Here is a 19,264-nt window from a genome sequence, read left to right as displayed (position 1 = left end):
CTGAGCCTAGTGGGTTTGGTAAGGTCACAGAAGGCCAAGATGGGCTGAGTGGTGAGAGACTTCTTAGCATCTATGAAGGCTGTATCGTGACAAGGTGACCATGTGAATTCATTCTTGGTGCTTAACAGAGGTCTGAATGGTGTCGAGAGGGTTGCGACTGGCACTGGTGCTGGAGGACAACTGGTTAACTAGTCCAATGAAGGAGCAAAGTTCTGTGCGGTTGGTTGGGACAGGGTAATTTGAGATGGCTTCTGTGATGGATGGGTCTATCTGGTAGCCTTGGTTGGAGAAGCAAAGGTTGTCTTGGTTTGGAAGAATCTACATTTCTCAGCATTGAGCACGATGTGTTGTTCAGCACAACGCTGAAAAAACTATTTCACATGTGCAATGTGATCTGTGATGTTGCCATCACAAATGACAAAATCATCCACTACACATCTAAAGCCTGACAATCCCTTGAAAGCCCCAGTCATCCGGCGGCTGTAGTGCTCTGATATTGAGGAGATTCCATAGGGGGTACGAAGGTATTTGAATCTCCCAAATGGTGCAATGAATGTTGTCAGCAGCTGGCTGTGTTGGTCTAGGGGACATTGGTGGTATTCCTTTAGGGCATCAATGACAGTAAAATATTTTGCATCACTAGCTGCGATATCAGCTACAGCCTGAGCAGGTGTTGGAGACTGATACCTCTCTCGGACCACAAAACAATGAAGGTGGGAGAGATCTGTACACATACGAATCTTATTAGAATTCTTCTTGGGAGCAACCACTACGGGAGCACACCACTCTGTGGCCTGTAATAATGTTTTGTGAGCTTGGGGGGGTAGTAGGGGATAATGTGGTGGCAGGATTTTCAAGGCCTTGGCTGCCCTCCAAGAAACTATGACCCCACTCAAGTGTGGGAAGATGTATACATTTTCTTCATGTTCATTACCAGCTAGCTGAAAGCAAACACTCGTCTTTCCAATAGCATGCATCCTCTACCCATTAGCTGCACGTGGTGTGAATTCTGATGGTAAGAGGTTGTCCCTGTATTCGTTGAGTGGTGGGAGGACATGCTCACCAGCAGCTGATATGTCTGCTCCTGAATCTGGAAGTACTTGGGTGTGATAGGACCCATGGTGTGTATGCAGGTGCACCGTCACGGTTGGTGCCAGGTCTATTGTAACTACTTGCTTTAAGCTGATGATGGATAACCCTAGTGGCATCTCATTAGACTCCTGGTCTTTGTCTTCTGCAGTTGCAATGCTGGTGTTTCTTCTGCTGTTGACGACCATGTCAAACCCTAGAAAAATGGCCGACTTTGAGGCAATAGTGGCATGTCTGCTTGAAAGCTGGGCACTGTGCTCTTCTCCCTTGATAGGCTTGTAACCCACATCCTGGGCAAGGTTTCAGAATCATCTGGCTAGTGTGTGGTGGAACCTGCCATACTTGTGGTTTTGCAGATTTCCTGATGGCTAGGACAGAGTGGTCAGTTAGGTCTTTATGTTGGTTTTTAGCTGCTTCTTGTGCATGGCACATAGTGGTTGTGTCAAGGGTTAGGTTCTGTTGCCTCAGCAGTTGTTCAATAGTGTCACCATCCACAAGTCCTTTGATGATCTGGTCACGGATACTGTCACAATGGAACAGACGTTGCATGATTTAGCAAGCTCCCTCAGTGACACTAGATAGTCATCAAAGTTCTCTCCCGATTGCTGCACTCTGCACTGGAGCCGACAACGCTCCAGACTTATTGATATGCCCATCAACATGGCATTTGATTGCTGCAATAATTGCTTCAGCGTTATTCCTGTTTTCCTCACTAAGACCAAGGTTATTAACTACCGTGAGTGTTCCGTGTGAAAAAATATACAGTTAATGCTTGTACCTGGGTAGCAGCTGACTCACCATTGAGACCTGACAGGGTTGAGTAGGAAATCCACTAGGCTTTCCACACCTCGAAATCTGTGCCACAGTCTTCTTGGAGGTCCAGCTTGGGTACGGCACTTAGCTGGAACATGTAGGGCATCTTTATTGGGCTAGAGGGAAGTAACAGAAAGAGACTGAACACTAAAGCTGTTATGACATCACTTTCATGGGTGCCTCTCGCCGGCACCAGGGATTAACTCCAGAGATTAACAGACAGGCAGTGACTGTCCCCCTTGTTGTACTGGTTGAATTAGCCATGCTAGAATGTGTAACTGCTTACCACGCCATGTAGGAAACGGATCTGCCACGAGGTGTTCAGTTATCTCTCATGTGATAGTGTCCAATAAAAAGGTACAATCATACATATATACTGTGTGCTAGTGTTACAATTGTGAGTGTATTAGTGCATGTGCAGTGCTCTAGAGTTTATATTCTTACACATTCCACAGAACTAATTTTCCAGACCAAGCATTGCTATTAGAGCTGAGATCATGTGGTGCAGTTACCATTGATGAAGATTGTCCCCAGGCCATTCCTGTAAAGTGTGCAGATAAGAATTGTATTCAGTTTGAGATGCCCACAGATGTTCACCCTGAACTGGAAACAGTCATAAAAGAATTTAAGGAGCTATTCTCAAAACAGCTGAGACAAACAAATGTGACAAGGCACGTCATAGACACTGGAGAGGCAACGCCAATCAAAGTTCCACTTCGACAGATCCCCTTTCACTATGCAGAGCGGGTACACGCCCAGCTAGAAGACATAGCAAAGGAAGGCATTATATTATTCACCCGGACACAAGCCCATTGTGTGCCCCGGTTGTATATGTGCCTAAGAGCTCTGGGAAGGTGAGAATATGTGTGGATTTTGTAAACTTAATGGGAAGAAAGTGTTCTCCAAGTTGGACCTGCAGAGTGCTTACTGGAATTTCCTGATGGACGACCAATCAATTGAGAAGACAGTTTTTTGTCCTGGACCAGGCTATGGTCTCTGGGAGTTCACTGTAAGTGGCTCAAAAGACTCAGTGGAGGATGGCTTCTCACATAATCTGCCACTTTATTGGAAGTGCCTAACCTGAGGCAGTCTGATGACTTGGCCAACAAGTACACTATAGATAAACCAGTCCAGTTTACTGTAATTGTTAAAGTGGATATATACATTCGTGTCAAGAGGTCCCCCCTGAGGTATTCGTTTATGTGTACTTCAGCTACATGTACAAGTCTTATACCAATCTGTTAGGTATGATTTGTATTCAGTGCATTATAATATCACATCATACAGCGGGGGGAGCACCTTCCTAGCCCAAGAGATGGATTTTGTTAGTGTGTTGCCTATATACAGATAGACCAGAGAAGTCCCCAAGTGTTCATACAGCATTTGAGTGTTGACTAAGTCTATGGGATTTCAACCCAAAATTCGCGGTTAAATCCAGGATGCTTTGAACAATACCATGTAGTAAGCTGACTATGTTGTTGAAATGTATTTGGAGCCTCCTAAATACGATTACAGATTCCCAAGGTTCACAAAACTGATATGGGATGATGAATTGTATGAGGAGGTGAAGGATACATGGAAACAACATAGTCAGCTCCCACCCTGCACAACCACTTGACTGTATGGTATACTTGAGCTATTGTACTGTCGTTGGACACTGAAACTACAGAGATGAGTTGGCTAATATTAGACTACTGGATAAACTTGGTTTTTCAATCTGTGGGGTGTGTTTGGAGAGTTTACCTATTATGTCATTTATGTGTTCATTGTCATAAGAGATTTTTTGTTGTAAAGCTATATCTAATCTAAAACAGCCAAGCTGTAAAAAAAGTGTGCGGCCCTCAGAAAGGCTATGGTGAAAAAAGATATGAAATCCAAGGTGGCGGCCAAGAAATGGCTGTGATGGTAGGTTAATGGTAAAAATTTTAATAACGACAATTCAGGTGAATTTTTGTGCCGCTTCACAAAATTTACCTAAATTGTCATTATTAAAATTTTTACCATTAACCTACCATCACAGCCATTTCTTGGCCGCCACCTTGGATTTCATATTATCTTTTTCACCATAGCCTTTCTGAGGGCCGCACACTTTTTTTACAGCTTGGCTGTTTTGGATTAGATTTCATTTCTTTTTGTATTTGTATACCCCAAAGCCGGCCTATGGCCAGCTTTGGGACTTTTTTAACCTATGTTTTTTTCTTTACTACAGGAAGAAGAAAAGATGAAGTAGGTGTACTTTAAATATTTTATCAGTAAATGTACAAATTATATATACTGTATAATACATATGTGACCGGATTTGCGAAAAGGGGTCTTCCACACACATCCAATTTGCCAACTTTGACAATTGATAACTTCAGATTGGAAAGAGCTATTGCCTTGAATTTTGGACAGTGGTGAGCACCACTATAGCTGAATACGTGGTGAAATTTTCAGGTTAATATGTTACTTGAACACTGAGTTATGGTCTCCAACGGTTACAGAATTGGATGTGTGTGGAAGACCCCTTTTCGCAAATCCGGTCACATAATATTATATTGATTACAGAAATCTCCATGGAGGTTTCTTTGTAACTGAACACTCTACAAGGTGACTTCTTCTAATTGCTCTCTCTACAGGGTGAATTGTTTGTAGCTGAACGATCTACAAGGTAACTTCTTCTAGCTGATCTCTGTACAGGGTGATGTGTTTGTAGCTGAATTCTGTATAGGTGATTTGTTTGCAGCTGAGCTCTTTACAGAATGGTTTCTTTGTAGCTGAACTCTCTAAAAGGTAACTTCTTCTAACTGATCTTTCTACAGGGCAATTTGTTTCTGGCAGAATTTTCTACAGGGTGATTTCTTTGCAGCTGAACTCTCTACATGGTGGTTTCTTTGTAGCTGAACTCTCTACAAGGTAATTTCTTCTAGCTGATCTCTCTACAGGGAGATTTGTTTGTAGCTGAACTATCTACAAGGTAACTTCTTATAGCTGATCTCTCTACAGGGTGATTTGTTCGTAGTTGAATTCTGTACAGGTGATTTGTTTGCAGCTGAGCGCTTTACAAAATGGTTTCTTTGTAGCTGAACTTTCTCCAAGGTAACTTCTTCTAACTGATCTTTCTACAGGGTGATTTGTTTGTAGCTGAACTATCTACAAGGTAATTTCTTCTAGCTGATCTCTCTACAGGGTGATTTGTTTGTAGCTGAATTCTGTACAAGTGATTTGTTTGCAGCTGAGCTCTTTACAGAATGGTTTCTTTGTAGCTGAACTCTCTACAGGGTGATTTGTTTGTAGCTGAAATCCCTACAAGGTAACTTCTTCTAGCTGATCTTTCTACAGGGCGATTTGTTTGTAGCTGAGTTCTCTACAGGGTGTTTGTTTGCAGCTGAATTCTCTACATGGTGGTTTCTTTATAGCTGAACTCTCTACAAGGTGACTTCTTCTAGCTGATCTCTCTACAGGGTGATTTGTTTGTAGCTGAACTCTCTACAGGTGATTTGTTTGTAGCTGAAATCTCTACAAGGCGATACTTCTAGGTGATCTCTCTACAGGATTCCTTGTTTCTAACTGAACTCTCAACAGGGTGATCTGTTCATAGCTGAACTTTCTACTGGGTGATTTGTTTGCAGCTGAACTCTCTAAATGGTGGTTTCTTTATAGCTGAACTCTCTACAACGTGACTTCTTCTAGCTGAACTCTCTACAACGTGACTTGTTTCTAGCTGATCTCTCTACAGGGTGACTTGTTTCTAGCTGAACTCTCTACAGGTGATTTGTTTGTAGCTGAACTCTCTACATGGTGGTTTCGTTGTAGCTGAACTCTCTACAAGGTAACTTCTTCTAGCTGATCTTTTTACACTGCATATTTGTTTGTAGCTGAATTCTCTACAGGGTGATTTGTTTGCAGCTGAACTCTCTACATGGGAGTTTCATTGTAGCTGAACTCTCTACAATGTGACTTCTTCTAGCTGAACTCTCTACAGGGTGACTTGTTTCTAGCTGAACTCTCTATAGGTGATTTGTTTGCAGCTGAACTCTCTACATGGTGGTTTCTTTGTAGCTGAACTCTCTACAAGGTAACTTCTTCTAGCCAATCTTTCTACAAGGTGATTGAGTTTTTTGCAACTGAACTCTTTACATGGTGGTTGCTTTGTAGCTGAACTCTCTAAAAGGTGACTTCTTCTAGTTGAACTCTCTACAGGATGATTTGTTTGCAGCTGAACTCTCTACGTGGTAGTTTCTTTGTAGCTGAACTCTCTACAATGTGACTTCTTCTAGCTGAACTCTCTACAGGGTGACTTGTTTTTAGCTGATCTCTCTACAGGGTGACTTGTTTCTAGCTGAACTCTCTACAGGTGATTTGTTTGCAGCTGAACTCTCTACATGGTGGTTTCTTTGTAGCTGAACTCTCTACAAGGTAACTTCTTCTAGCTGATCTTTCTACAGGGTGATTTGTTTGTAGCTGAATTCTCTACAGGGTGATTTATTTGTAGCTTAACTCTCTACAAGGTGACTTCTTCTAGCTGAACTCTCAACAGAGTGATTGATTTTTTTTGCAGCTGAACTCTCTACATGGTGGTTTCTTTGTAACTGAACTCTCTACAGGGTGATTTGTTTGTAGCTGAGCTCTCTACAGGGTGATCTGTTCATAGCTGAACTCCCTATAAGGTAACTTCTTCTAGCTAATCTTTCTACAGGGCGATTTGTTTGTAGCTGAGTTCTCTACAGGGTGATTTGTTTGCAGCTGAACTCTACATGGTAGTTTCTTTGTAGCTCTACAATGTGACTTCTTCTAGCTGAACTCTCTACAAGGTGACTTGTTTCTAGCTGATCTCTCTACAGGGTGACTTGTTTCTAGCTGAACTCTCTACAGGTGATTTGTTTGCAGCTGAACTCTCTACATGGTTTATTTCTTTGTAACTGAACTCCCTGCAAGGTGACTTCTTCTAGCTGATCTCTCTACAGGGAGATTTATTTGTAGCTTAACTCTCTACAGGTGATTTGTTTGCAGCTGAACTCTCTACATGATGGTTTCTTTGTAGCTGAACTCTCTACAAGGTAATTTCTTCTAGCTGATTTCTCTACAGGCCGATTTGTTTGTAGCTGAACTCTCTACATGATGGTTTCTTTGTAGCTGAACTCTCTACAAGGTGATTTCTTCTATAGCTGATCTTTCTACAGGGTGATTTGTTTGTAGTTGAACTCTCTACATGATAGTTTCTTTGTAGCTGAACTCTCTACAAGGTGATTTCTTCTATAGCTGATCTTTCTACAGGGTGATTTGTTTGTACCTGAACTATCTACATGATGGTTTCTTTGTAGCTGAACTCTCTACAAGGTAACTTCTTCTAGCTGATCTCTCTACAGGACAATTTGTTTGTACCTGAACTCTCACATGATTGCTTCTTTGAAGCTGAACTCTCTACAAGGTGATTTCTTCTAGCTGATCTTTCTACAGGGTGATTTGTTTGTAGCAGAACTCTCTACAAGGAAACTTCATCTAGCTGATCTCTCTACAGGGTGATTTGTTGGAGCTGAATTCTGTATAGGTGATTTGTTTGCAGCTGAATTCTCTACATGGTGGTTTCTTTGTAACTGAACTATCTATAAGGTGACATCTTCTAGCTGATCTTTCAACAGGGTGATTTGTTTGTAACTGAATTCTCTACAAGAAAACTTCTTCTAACTGATGTCTGAACAGGGTGGATTGTTTGTAGCTGAACTCTCTACAGGGTAATTTGTTTGTAGCTGATCTCTATACAGGTTACTTATTTCAAACTGATCTCTTGAATTCTGTTCAGGGTGACTGCTCTATTAGGATGACTGCTCTATTAGAGTATCTCGATCTCGCACTTGCTACACCAAGTTGGATTTCGTGTTATAACTCCGTGGCTTTAAGTCTGATTTTTCTACACCATTGAAGAGCCTTTCTAAGATGATAACTCCATCTGTACAGCGATTTTCAAAGCATTACCCCAAGTGGTTTATCTGGTAGGCGTGGCAAGCATAACAATAATAATAATAATAATAGAAAAATTAGCTAATCTCGATTGCGTAATTGTTACACACTGTTGATTTTTTCGCTGTATCTTCCTGGTTTTTAGCTCGATTTCTTTCAAACCACAAAAGGTTTGAGGTTCAATAGTTAACCTATTCACCCACTGATTTTCAGCTTCTTCCCATATGCGGTTTACCCTGTAGGCATGACAACATATTGGTGTTATTTGTCGTGCATAATCGCTCATAACTCTTTGCCTGTTTATGGTATTCCAGCCAAAGTTGGTACAGAGATGCGCCTTTATACCCCCCTTCTGTGTGCCAAATTTCAAGGCAATCGGATAACGCGTTCGCATTTTATAGCAGTTTTTGTAAGTGTGCGAAAAGAGGAAAAAAAATAAGAAGAAAAAAAAAACGAAGAAACTAAGCCAATTTTTGAAGTCGCATATCTCAGGAATGCCTGAAGCGATTTCGCTCAAATTTGGATTGTGGAGTACTGAAGTTGGAGGGAATGTACACAGCAAAATTTGTCTTGTTTCATCAAGGCAACACAGAGCTACGGAGGTGCGAAAATTGCGTTTTCTTTCTTCCTGTCAATATACTCACGGGGTTGCGCGCCGGCTTCTTGGGCCGCACGACACACTACCGTGTGTCTTGATACATTGAGTTATAGCTCTCAAAGCCATATTATTCTTTGGTCGTGCTAAGCTAGGTATCAGCACCTGAAATTACGATTAGACATTTGTCATTTTCTGACCATTTTTGGCTAGTGTCTTAACACTTTTAGAATTTCTTGTACAGTACTACTGAGTAAGCCTGAGCACATAGGGTACCCAAGCACATGACAGGACTTGTCAGATCATTTCCAAAACATAAGTTTAGGCCCTGAAGTTTCAATGTCCATAAAAGTAAAATGGTTGGCTACCAGAGACTAGCAGTATAGTGTAGTCTGACTGATAGTTTCTCAGTTTGTTAGTGGTCGGGGTGCTATTATTATGTATTAAGCTCTTTTAATCCATTTCTCTAGCATAATATGTGTATAGTTTGTAACTATGATATGACATATGTAGTTATATGATAAACTTAATTAAGCACTACTAACTGCCCACAGTCCAAAAAAGGGGATTAAGCACGTGACCTGTTCTATTATTTTCACTTTAAATTCTACTGATCTAGGGACAATAAAAGCAATACCATGTAGTAAGCTGACTATGTTGTTTCCATGTACCCTTCACCTCCTCATACAATTCAGCCTCCCCATATCGGATCTGCGATCCTCAGGGATTCTGTAATTTATGTGCATAATAACTTCACGCCTAACCAAGAAACATACAGCTCTTGAACAAAGTATACATGATTTGTAACCAGCATACTCAAGAAAATCTAGATTTTTGAGAAGAGTCAACAGTATTGGCACTTGCATTTCTGTTTGAATAGCATGACACAGAGTGTGGTTGTGATAACACGATGTAAACTCAACCTAAAGTCTATGTTTATGCTCACACCCCATACAGCTGTTATGTGAATTGATAATATCAGTACACAGAGAAATCCATGCGCCATGATACTACCATGCCAATCACTGGCTTCTTTCATATATCCACATGCAAAACATTACCACAGTCACAAAAAGTATCAGAGAAAAGAACCGATATCTGTATTTGTGACTGGATGTGACAAAACCCAGCTTCAATGCATAAGGAGATATGGCAATTTTAAGTAATCATTGTGTAGTAACTTCCCAGTGCCTACAGCTGTGCAAACAAAACTTGCACCAATTATTCATCCATTTACTAGCTATAACTGTGTGGGTGTATAAGTTTCTGATACCCAAAATATGCCCTGTTTTGGGCAGCGTTTTTCAAGTGGATCACAGGTGGTAGTAATAGGGGCTTAATATAGGAGTATAAAATGGAACAAGAAAACGAATGGAATTCAGAGGCCAAGTTTGGGCCCTCCATGGCCCTCCATGGCCCTAAAATCTCTCCAAATTGATTGCGAATACTATTGGTGAGCTCTCTGTGAAGTCCCAGCTCACTACACACCATTACAACAAACCCATGGCCATAATATGGTGCCAAAGTTCCACTCATGGCTTTGACAGGGTCGGAAGAAAGCTGCTGCAGAAACCGGACCTACCAATCCTGAAGGAAATACAGAGTGGAATATGATAGTGTATTAAACCAACAATCAATTTCTGGTAAAAATGTAAGTTTGATTTTGTGTGTGTGGAAGCCGGGTTATATGAAATCCGGTTGCATTTTATGAAGGTGACCACAAGCCTGTTAAGTTACCAAGATTGTGTAATCACTAACCACGATAGTGTCATGAACCACAATAATAAAGATCGTATGTTTTTTTTTGCAAAAACTCTAATGGAACATATACCTAAACACCACCTTGGAAAGCATCCTCCAACTCAAAACCACCCTCTGGTAGTTATTTGCAATTGGTATTGGTCCACTAGTAAATATCAAGTGAAAAAGAAACAGTATGTGTATTTGTGACTAAACTGAAATTTGTTGTTTTGCTCATATTCTTCATATTACATATCAAAATTGTGCAAGATATTCTGGATTTCCAAATAGGTTATACCCATTTCGTATAAAACTACACCGTCTTCTAAACAAGGTGCCATAACTTCTGCATACTCTGATTGAACGACATGAAGTTTGGTTTATCAGATTCCTCGATGAAAGGTAATTCTATTCATGTGTAAGTTCTTTGTGTAGTAACAAAGGGGAAGCTAAAAAGGAGTCTTGTACCGTGAAATTTACACGTTCAGTATTCCCGTAAAAATGTGTTTTTCAACATATCTCTGTACACCAACTTGTTTAACTATTTGTACGGTCGGATTATTTTTAAGCATCCTTCGCTGTGTACAATGATACTAAATTTAGCTAATTTAGTTTAGGATGTAAATTGATATTTTCCCGCCGAGATAATTAAATTTTCCAATAGGTTAATGTATAGAGCACATATTATGTCATCATCAGCAGTTAATAACTCCCATTTGTACAGTTGGCATTAGATAGAGAAATTCAAGGGCTTTCTTTCATTGTATGGTGTGCTGTAGAGATTTTGTGAGTTAAAGGTTGTAAATTAGTGTTTTGTATGTAGTGTAAAATACATGTACTTTGCATTGGACAACGAACGACAAGGAATGATGAGATTTTATGATCAGCCTGTTTTGCCAAGCTGAGGTTTCAGAAAAGATAAACAGATATTAGAAGGGATCGTGGTGATTGTTTTGCGTGCTGCCCAAAATTCCGCCTTTGAAAATTATCCTACAGACATTTTACGTGGTGAAAATCACCTTTACAGAATAGTACTAGTCCATATAATACATAAAACAGTATTAAATACAACAAAACACTTACAGGTGGACAGATATAAAATTTTTAAAAATCGCCAAAAACTCAAATTTTAGTCTCACTACCTCACTCACAGCCTGACCAGTCGCAAGCCTAGAGCCCAAATGAAGCAGCACATAGTCACCATTTTACGCCACAACAGCAAACTCACCGGTGGGATGTGCCTTTTGGGGTTCCGATGAGTGTATGCTCTGTGTGCCTTGCCTTTCCTTTTATCTTCAATCAGGTTGGTTGTCTTCTTCTTCAAGCATTGAAACCATACCGAGGCATTAATTTTCCATATCAACACTTTTCTGTAGACACCACAAAGAAAGTGCTTATGCTGCTGAATGAGCGGGGTGCTTATAATTTCAAGTGTTGCACGTGAAACATTAAGGCTGCTGAGTTGTCACTTCGACTTTTGCCAACGCCTTGATAAAGAGATTTGAGACAGACTGATACTCGACAGCTTGTTCCTCTGAACACACTAACTCAGCCACTCAGTGCCAGACCGCAAGATCAGCAAGTGATTCATGTGATTGGATAGTACTCGAGTAGAAATTGTATTACTTCAATCTGTTAGTCGAGATTAAGCTCCAGACAACTGAAAGGGCCGAACAACTTCCAGCTGGGGTGAATAGAATGAGACCCATCGTAATGAGACCCATCGTAATGAGACAGGTCATAGATCTGAGCACCACTGCTACTACGATCATAAGTAAACTATGCACACTACTACGGGCCTATGTGCTTCCAATTTTGGCACAGTACGTACTTTAATAAGCTGTAACTAGCTAGCTGTGCTACAACAAAAACTAATAGTCTGGCAGCCAAATCCACTTTTTTGTCACAACCTTGTTTTGGTGTCCATAGTAGTTTTTTTATCTTCTCAAAGACCATGTATTTACAGAAATTTCTTACTGGACCTCCATCAGCATTGAACATTTTGCATAGTTGCAAAATATAATTAAACAGAATTATGTATTTTCAAGTGTTTAGGTGTCTAGCTGTTAAAATTATGTAACGTAATTATCCATCTTAATTAACATTTTTTTGGTACTTCCTGATAGTGTTGTTTTAGTATGGAGTTTTGGTTTTAGTTGTAGTTGTAGCTAGTTTCGTCAATAATTTTAGTTTAAGTATTAGTTAATGTTGTTCACTCACCATACTCAACTGTAACAGTGTGCAGCTCCGTATCCACTTCACTGCTAGTTCCGGCTGGCCATCTGTTTATCCTTCACATGGTTGTTATTGCCGTAGACCTCACACAATCAAATGATTGTGGAGGGGTTTGGTAAGTGTACAAGGCCTCGACAGCCATGGGATATTTTGTTTTGTATTACTTTTTATTGTAGTGTGGAGGGAAAAAGTATGTATATTTTTTATCTTTATTCCATTTCCCCCTCCTCATGTTCTACATGATGATATAGGAATTAGTGTAATATCAGCAGTAAATCGTTCTCTTTAAGTAATCTTTTGGTTAAGGTATATGTGACCGGATTTGCGAAAAGGTACCTTTTCCACACATTTGACATACCAGGAAACAAAATGATATAACAGTTGACTCCTTATACTGTTTTACTTGCTCTTAGTATCATAATGTAGCCAGATACTGTAGCTACATTCATTGAAAAGTTCAATCAATTATATACCATGATCAAAAAGTTATGAAGCTGTAAAGTTCACAAAATGGGTCAAATTTTGTGTGTGGAAAAGGTACCCTTTTGCAAATCCGGTCACATATTATCTCTCAATTGTCTGTACAAAATATTCTTATTTAGCTGATTCCAGTTCTAGTGGACAAAGCTTAACTATTGGTCTAACAAAGGTCTTATCTGCTACTTGAACTTTAACTGAGCGAACATTCCCATCTTGGCCCGAATATACTTCAAGAACTCTTGCCAAAGGCCAGTGAGCTCGTGGACTATCAGTTGTCATCATTAAAACTACATCACCCACTTTCAAATTGTTCCGCAACTCGAATCACTTCTTCCGCGGACTCAGACCTGGTATCCATTCATGAAACCATCGTTGCCAAAAATGTCTACTAAGTTCTTGTATTCTTCTCCATCGTCTCAGTGGATGGTAAGCTACCTCTTTTGTACTTTCAGGAGCGAAAGTTCCCCCCATTTGACTATGTAACAAATGATTCGGTGTAAGGGGTACATCGTCATGTGGATTAGCAGATTGATAAGTCAAAGGTCTGCAATTAATCAAGGCCTCCGCTTCAGTAAAAGCCGTCAATTCCTCATCAGTAATGTCTGAGTTACTTAGAACAGCCGTGATTGCCCTCTTTGCTGCTTTAATCATCGTTTCGAAGACTCCTCCAAAGTGTGGGGCTTGGGGAGGATTAAAAGACCACTTTATCTTTCTTTTAATCATTGCAGAAGTGAACTTCGAATCGTTTACTATTTGGCATGTCATCTTCTTGAGTTCTTTATCTGCTGCCACAAAGTTAGTGCCGTTATCTGATATTATTTCCTCTGGTAGTCCTCTCCTATTAATCATTCGGCTGAAAGCAGTTAGAAAAGAATCAACATCCAAACCATAAGCAATTTCCAAGTGAACAGCTCTGCATGCGAGACACGTGAAAAGACATAAGTAGCATTTCTGTCTTCGCTTTCCTCGACCCTGTACCGTGATAAATGGCCAGCAAAATCTACTCCCACTCTTGCAAAAGCCCTCAAGGATGTTGTCAGCCTATTCAATGGAAAAGGTGCCATTATTTGCTCTGTCCTCTTTGCTTTCTTCCTCTTACACATGGCACACTCTCTCTCCCACTCAATGATTGCTTCCCTGGCAGCCACAATCCAATATTTGGATGATAAAGTGGACAATATCTGGTTAGTACCCACACTATGGTTCCCCAGCTCATGGTGATGCTTCACAATATGTTTGGTTATCCAACTTTTCCTGGGCAGGATAATAGGATACCTTACATCATATGGAAGGAATTCACCATACTTGAGTCGGCCCTCTGATCTCATCACCCCATCATCATCCAGTCGTGGACATAAACTGAGTAATTTACAATTTTTAGGTAATTTCTTTCTTTCGACTATGGCTGTATACTCTTCTTTAAAACATTCTTTCTGTGTTGTCTTCAAAATTAGTTTTTCTGCATCCCTTATTTCCTCCAAATTTATCCCTTTGTCTAACAATCTTTCATGCTGGTGAGAACGACAATTTGTTGTAAATCTCATAACCCAGGCTTGTATATCTAGTTAATTTATTCCAGCTGGAGAAACATTCTGGTTGTAATCGCCAAATTATCTTTGTTGTGGTAGTCATAAAGGCTGATTTTTCTTCTGATGGTTCTTTCACTGTAAATTTCTGTTTAACTTCTTCTACAGCTGATGCAGGTCTCTTGTCAACAACATTCCTTGGCCATTGGGATTCATCTTCTTTTAATTAAATATTCTGGACCTTCCCACCACATCCTCAACTCTACTAACTCCATAAGTTTAACTCCACGTGTCAAATAATCTGCTGGGTTTAACTTTGTTGGAACATATCGCCACTGATCACGAGAAGAGGATGAGTGTATTTCTCCCACTCTGTTTGCAACAAATGACTTAAATGTTCTACTGTATCCCCTAATCCACCATAGAACATTTGCACTATCAGTCCAGAAAGTATAGGATTGTTTCTCCATATCTAAAGCATCTGAAATTGATGTCGCTAACCTGCTCCCTAACACAGCTCCCATGAGCTCTAAACGTGGTACACTCACTGACTGAAGTGGATCCACCTTGGTGGATGAAACTAAACGTACTGATAAACTTCCATCCTGATATTTGACTCTTACATAAACTACTGCACCATAAGCCTCCAGTGAAGCATCCACAAACACATGCACTGCAATTGAGCTCACCTCCTTCCTCAACTGTAAACACCTTGGAATTCTAACACTTGGTAAACTTGATAATTCTCTGAACCATGTTGTCACTTGTGTAGATGTATCCAGTGGTAACTCTTCATCCCAATCTACACCTTGTACCCACACTTCTTACATTAACATTTTTGCTCGTATTACAAAAGGGGACAAAAAGCCCAATGGGTCGAACAAGGTTGCAATTTTTTTCAAAAAATTTCTCTTTGTTAACTCAAACCTTTGTTCCATCATTTTTGAATTAAACATAAACACATCCTCCGTAGCTAGCCACATTACTCCAAGTGTCTTGACTGAAGGTAAGGGGTCACTGTTTAGGTCAATCTCATAAATTCTATCCTTTACTGGAATCTGACTAAGAACCACATCAGAATTTGATAGCCATTTATGGGCATGCATTCCTGACCCTGCCCAAAGGTTGGATAGCTCTTGATAAAGTTGGACTCCCTGACTTCACTCACAACTGAAGTCATACTATCATCCATATAGGTTGACTTTAATATAATTTCAGAAGCCATAGGGTATCTTTCTTGATAAATCTTAGCATGATGTTGTGTCATCAATTGTGCCAAAAACGGAGAACAATTTAAACGAAATACTAACCGATCAAACTCATACTCCTTTATGTCTTCCTCCAAACTTAAATTTCTCCATAGGAACCTGTGACTAGGCCGATCCTGTGGATAAAGCTTGATCTGTAAATACATTTCAGCTATATCACATATCAAAGCTACTGGGAGCTTTCTAAAACGTAGCAGAACTTGATATAATTCCTTCTGTAACTTTGGCCCTTGGTGTATAGCATCATTCAAAGACACTCCATCACATTGAGCAGAAGCATCAAATACAATGCGGGTTTTAGTTGTCAACCTTGACTTCTTAACTATCGCAAAGTGTGGTAAGTACCACTGTCTGTGGGACTTCTCCGAAGGATTAACTTGCCTGATGTAACCCTTCTCCAAATGTTGTTTAATGGTCTCTTGGTAGGACCTGGCCACCTCAGGATTCTTTGCCAGTCGTTTCTCAAGGTTCTTCAAACGATTCACCGCCACAGAATAGTTGTCAGGTAGATACACTGAATCTCCCTTCCATGGTATGGAGATTCTATAATGACTATCAACAAACTGAATTGATTTTTTTGTCTTTTCTAACACCAGTTTATCTTGAGGAGATAAGAAACTCACTTCTCCACTACAACTGTCGACTTCCCAAAATTTCTGTAATACAGCTTCAATCTTGCTGACATCAGTGTCCCTGTGGTAAAGTAAGTTCTAGCAAAATTAGTCATACAAGCCTGTCCCTCATCATAGACAGGTCCAATGCAAGTCCACCCAAGTGGTGTAAGTCTAGCCACAGGCTGACCTGGTTCACCACGTACATCCCTGAAAGAAAAATGTAAATCAGAACAATCCAGCCCTATTAACACATCAACTATCGGTCGAGGTCCTAATTTTTGAAACTCAATATTTCTTAAATGTGGCCATCTTCCTGCACACTCGACCCAATCAATAACTTTCATGTTCCCGGTAACTCTACCTGTTGTAAGTGCAGTCACTTTCAAAGTAGTATTTCCATCTAAACTTTCTATCAAAAGCTCAACTGGTGAAGTCTCAAAAGTTTCAACCCGGCTATTCAATACATTTACATTTATTCTCTGAAGCTTACCCCTCAATCCCAACTCTGATGCTACATCCGTATTCAGGTAAGTCTTAGTACTAGCATCATCCAAGAGAGCATTAACCATCAACTTTCTATGCCCATTCCTCACAAATACAGGTATTGTCCTTAAGGCAATATTACTTGAGATTCCAGAAACCATGGTGGTATTTTGAGTTAATGTCACTTGGTCCCCCTCCCTGGGGGAATCCACTCTTGTCACTGGGACCCTCTCTTCTTGGGTACACTTTGATGCCTCAGTAGTAAGTGGCTGATCAACCTGAACTGTTGATCTTTTGTTTGTTGCTATTCTCTGTGATTTCTCAACGTTATCAGGTAAGGTAACTGGATTTCTATGTAACAGTCAGTGGTGAAGCTTTTTGCAACCATTCAAGCCACAAACTCTGGTACGTATACAGTATTGGCCCAGGTGACCCTCGCCCAGACAACGGAAACATAGTCTTAATCTTTTTGCACATTCCCACCTTTTCTGGATATTCAGCTGTTTGAACTCATCACATGTCCATGTTCCATGTTGTTTATTACAAACTCTACATGACCTCTGACCTCGGGATTCACCAGACTCCAGCTTGGCATTTGACCTCCCAAAAAAGGTCTGATGAGGTTCTCTAAAACCATGAGATCTAGTCTCTGGCTTTCCGTGCCTTCCTGTAGACAAACCTTGGACTGTTTCTATAGCCCTCATCTGGAATTCTGCCTCCCGAACTATCCATTCACGCAACACCTCAACATTTTCAATCTTGCAGTTTTCAAACACCCAACGATGGTAAGCAGCCAGCATTTGAGTTGGTAATTTCTTTTGTAATTTGATATACAACATACCATCCCTTAACTCTTCAGGATAATGTGTTTCCTTCACATTTACAATAGCAACATCCAATAGGTCTGCAAACTTTTCAATATCTTTGTAATTTCCAGGTCGAACCGGCTTAAAACTGTCAATTTTCTCCAACTATATGGCTATTTGTCTTCTCTGACCCCCAAACTTTCGCTCTAATCGTTCTTTTGCTGCTTGGTATGCTGCAGCACTGTGTCCCAAACTTTCAATTGTCTTTAAAGCTTCTCCAGCCAAACACTGTCGTAATTGAAGGAGTTTGTATTCTGGGGTGGCTGGTGCCTGATCCACACAGGCCAAAAAGGCAGCTTTCCAATTTGAGTATGTTCTTTTATCACCGGAGAAAACAGGAATACTAACCCTCTTGAGCTGTTTCCACAGGTCTTGTCCAATCAGTGCAGAATCAGCCATATTCTGGCTTGTCTCTTCATCCAATGGATAATATGCCCCTCTTTCTGGTACTGTAATCTGATGATCCACTGCTGAGTGAAGTGACACAGTGGGAATCTTACTTATTACTATGCTGCCTTCTCTTACAACTCGCGGTTGATGTTTTATATTATCTTTTACATGTTCAGACTGCTGGTGTGCTATTAAATCCTCTGACTTTGATACCTCCCTTGAGGCTGTAGTCTTATAATTAGCTATTGTCTCTGTTTGAAACTATCTTCTTCTAATCTCCTGACAAACTTGTTGAGGTTAGCTACTTTATTCAGTTCATCCAAGGTGTCTTGCACACGATCTTGTGCATTACTATACTCTAACTCAACCTTTTCTATTTCTTGGCTGAGTTTATCACCATTTTTACGATCTCTGTTTTCTCTAAAAGCATCTGCTAACCTAGTTATTGTGTCCATAACATTTGCCAAAGCCTCATCTAAATCTTCACAAGCATCCTTAATAACTTCTACAGTCACATCTTTTTCTTGTATCAAAACTAGTGTTCTACGCCTTGCCTTAGTAAATAGTGTCTTTACTTTAGCTTTTTCTTGTCTTAACTCTAATATGCTATCTTCAAGCTGTTCATTACTTTGCTGCTGTTCTAAACCTTTCTCCAACTCTAGTATCTCACTATTAGTCTCCATAGTCATCAGCTTTTAACCTTGAACCATCCTCTGCTACCAAGAAATTGGTGTAAAGACCACGATACTGAGCCCAAATCTATTTCCAGAGAAACTATACACAGTCTATCTGATTAAGAATCTCTTTAATCAACAACAGTAAAAAATACAGCAGCAACAGCTAAATAACAACAGCACACCAGGAGTACAATAACACCAGCCAAATGTACATGCTACACTATCTATTTATACACAATTCTGAAGAAAGTCCTAGAACTTGCCAGATTCAACCTTTACATCTACACTTTCAATGTTGACTGTTTCACAACAACTAAGTTTATTTTTTATCTTTATTCCAAGGGGTATCGTCGCACACTCGCCTACCAATAACCATCACTGTCCTTTAGACACTGAAGTCTCAACTTAGTCTGGACCCTTCATTCTCCCCCCTGGAGAAGCGTCTGCTCTGGGCAGCCTTAATGCTAGCATTTTATGGGTTCCTGAGAGCTAGTGAATTTGCAACCCCAAATCTGACTTGGCGGCACATACAGCTTGCTGGGGACAGA

At 40.2% G+C, this 19,264-nt stretch overlaps 2 protein-coding genes across 2 annotated transcripts; both read right to left on the bottom strand.

The window, feature by feature from the left end:
* Nucleotides 1-13,216: 13,216 nt before the first annotated feature.
* On the bottom strand, nucleotides 13,217-14,436 carry LOC136263726 (uncharacterized). The gene is made up of 2 exons (XM_066058358.1): nucleotides 13,871-14,436; nucleotides 13,217-13,805 (listed from the first exon to the last, which is right to left on the bottom strand). The coding sequence occupies exons 1-2, from the start codon at nucleotides 14,434-14,436 to the stop codon at nucleotides 13,217-13,219; spliced, it is 1,155 nt and encodes a 384-aa protein (XP_065914430.1).
* Nucleotides 14,437-14,630: 194 nt separating this feature from the next.
* Nucleotides 14,631-18,048, bottom strand: LOC136263725 (uncharacterized). The gene is made up of 5 exons (XM_066058357.1): nucleotides 17,789-18,048; nucleotides 17,267-17,737; nucleotides 16,457-17,134; nucleotides 15,532-16,379; nucleotides 14,631-15,220 (listed from the first exon to the last, which is right to left on the bottom strand). Exons 1-5 carry the CDS (start codon nucleotides 18,046-18,048, stop codon nucleotides 14,631-14,633), a joined length of 2,847 nt encoding a protein of 948 aa, XP_065914429.1.
* Between the last annotated feature and the right edge of the window lie 1,216 nt (nucleotides 18,049-19,264).

Source organism: Dysidea avara, chromosome 8, assembly GCF_963678975.1.
Source record: "Dysidea avara chromosome 8, odDysAvar1.4, whole genome shotgun sequence".
Classification (NCBI taxonomy): Eukaryota; Metazoa; Porifera; class Demospongiae; order Dictyoceratida; family Dysideidae; genus Dysidea; species Dysidea avara.
This window is presented reverse-complemented; position numbering and strand designations above follow the sequence as displayed.

Excerpts from the sequence above, each read along its gene's own strand:
- LOC136263726 (XM_066058358.1), bottom strand. The coding sequence starts at position 14,436 with ATGAGATTTACAACAAATTGTCGTTCTCACCAGCATGAAAGATTGTTA. Across the intron at positions 13,806-13,870 it reads TTTGCTGGCCATTTATCACG|AGCTGTTCACTTGGAAATTG; the intron begins GTACAGGGTCGA and ends TCTCGCATGCAG.
- LOC136263725 (XM_066058357.1), bottom strand. The coding sequence starts at position 18,048 with ATGGCTGATTCTGCACTGATTGGACAAGACCTGTGGAAACAGCTCAAG. Across the intron at positions 17,738-17,788 it reads AAAGAACGATTAGAGCGAAA|TTTTAAGCCGGTTCGACCTG; the intron begins GTTTGGGGGTCA and ends GAAAATTGACAG. Across the intron at positions 16,380-16,456 it reads GCTAGACTTACACCACTTGG|GGACACTGATGTCAGCAAGA; the intron begins GTGGACTTGCAT and ends ACTTTACCACAG.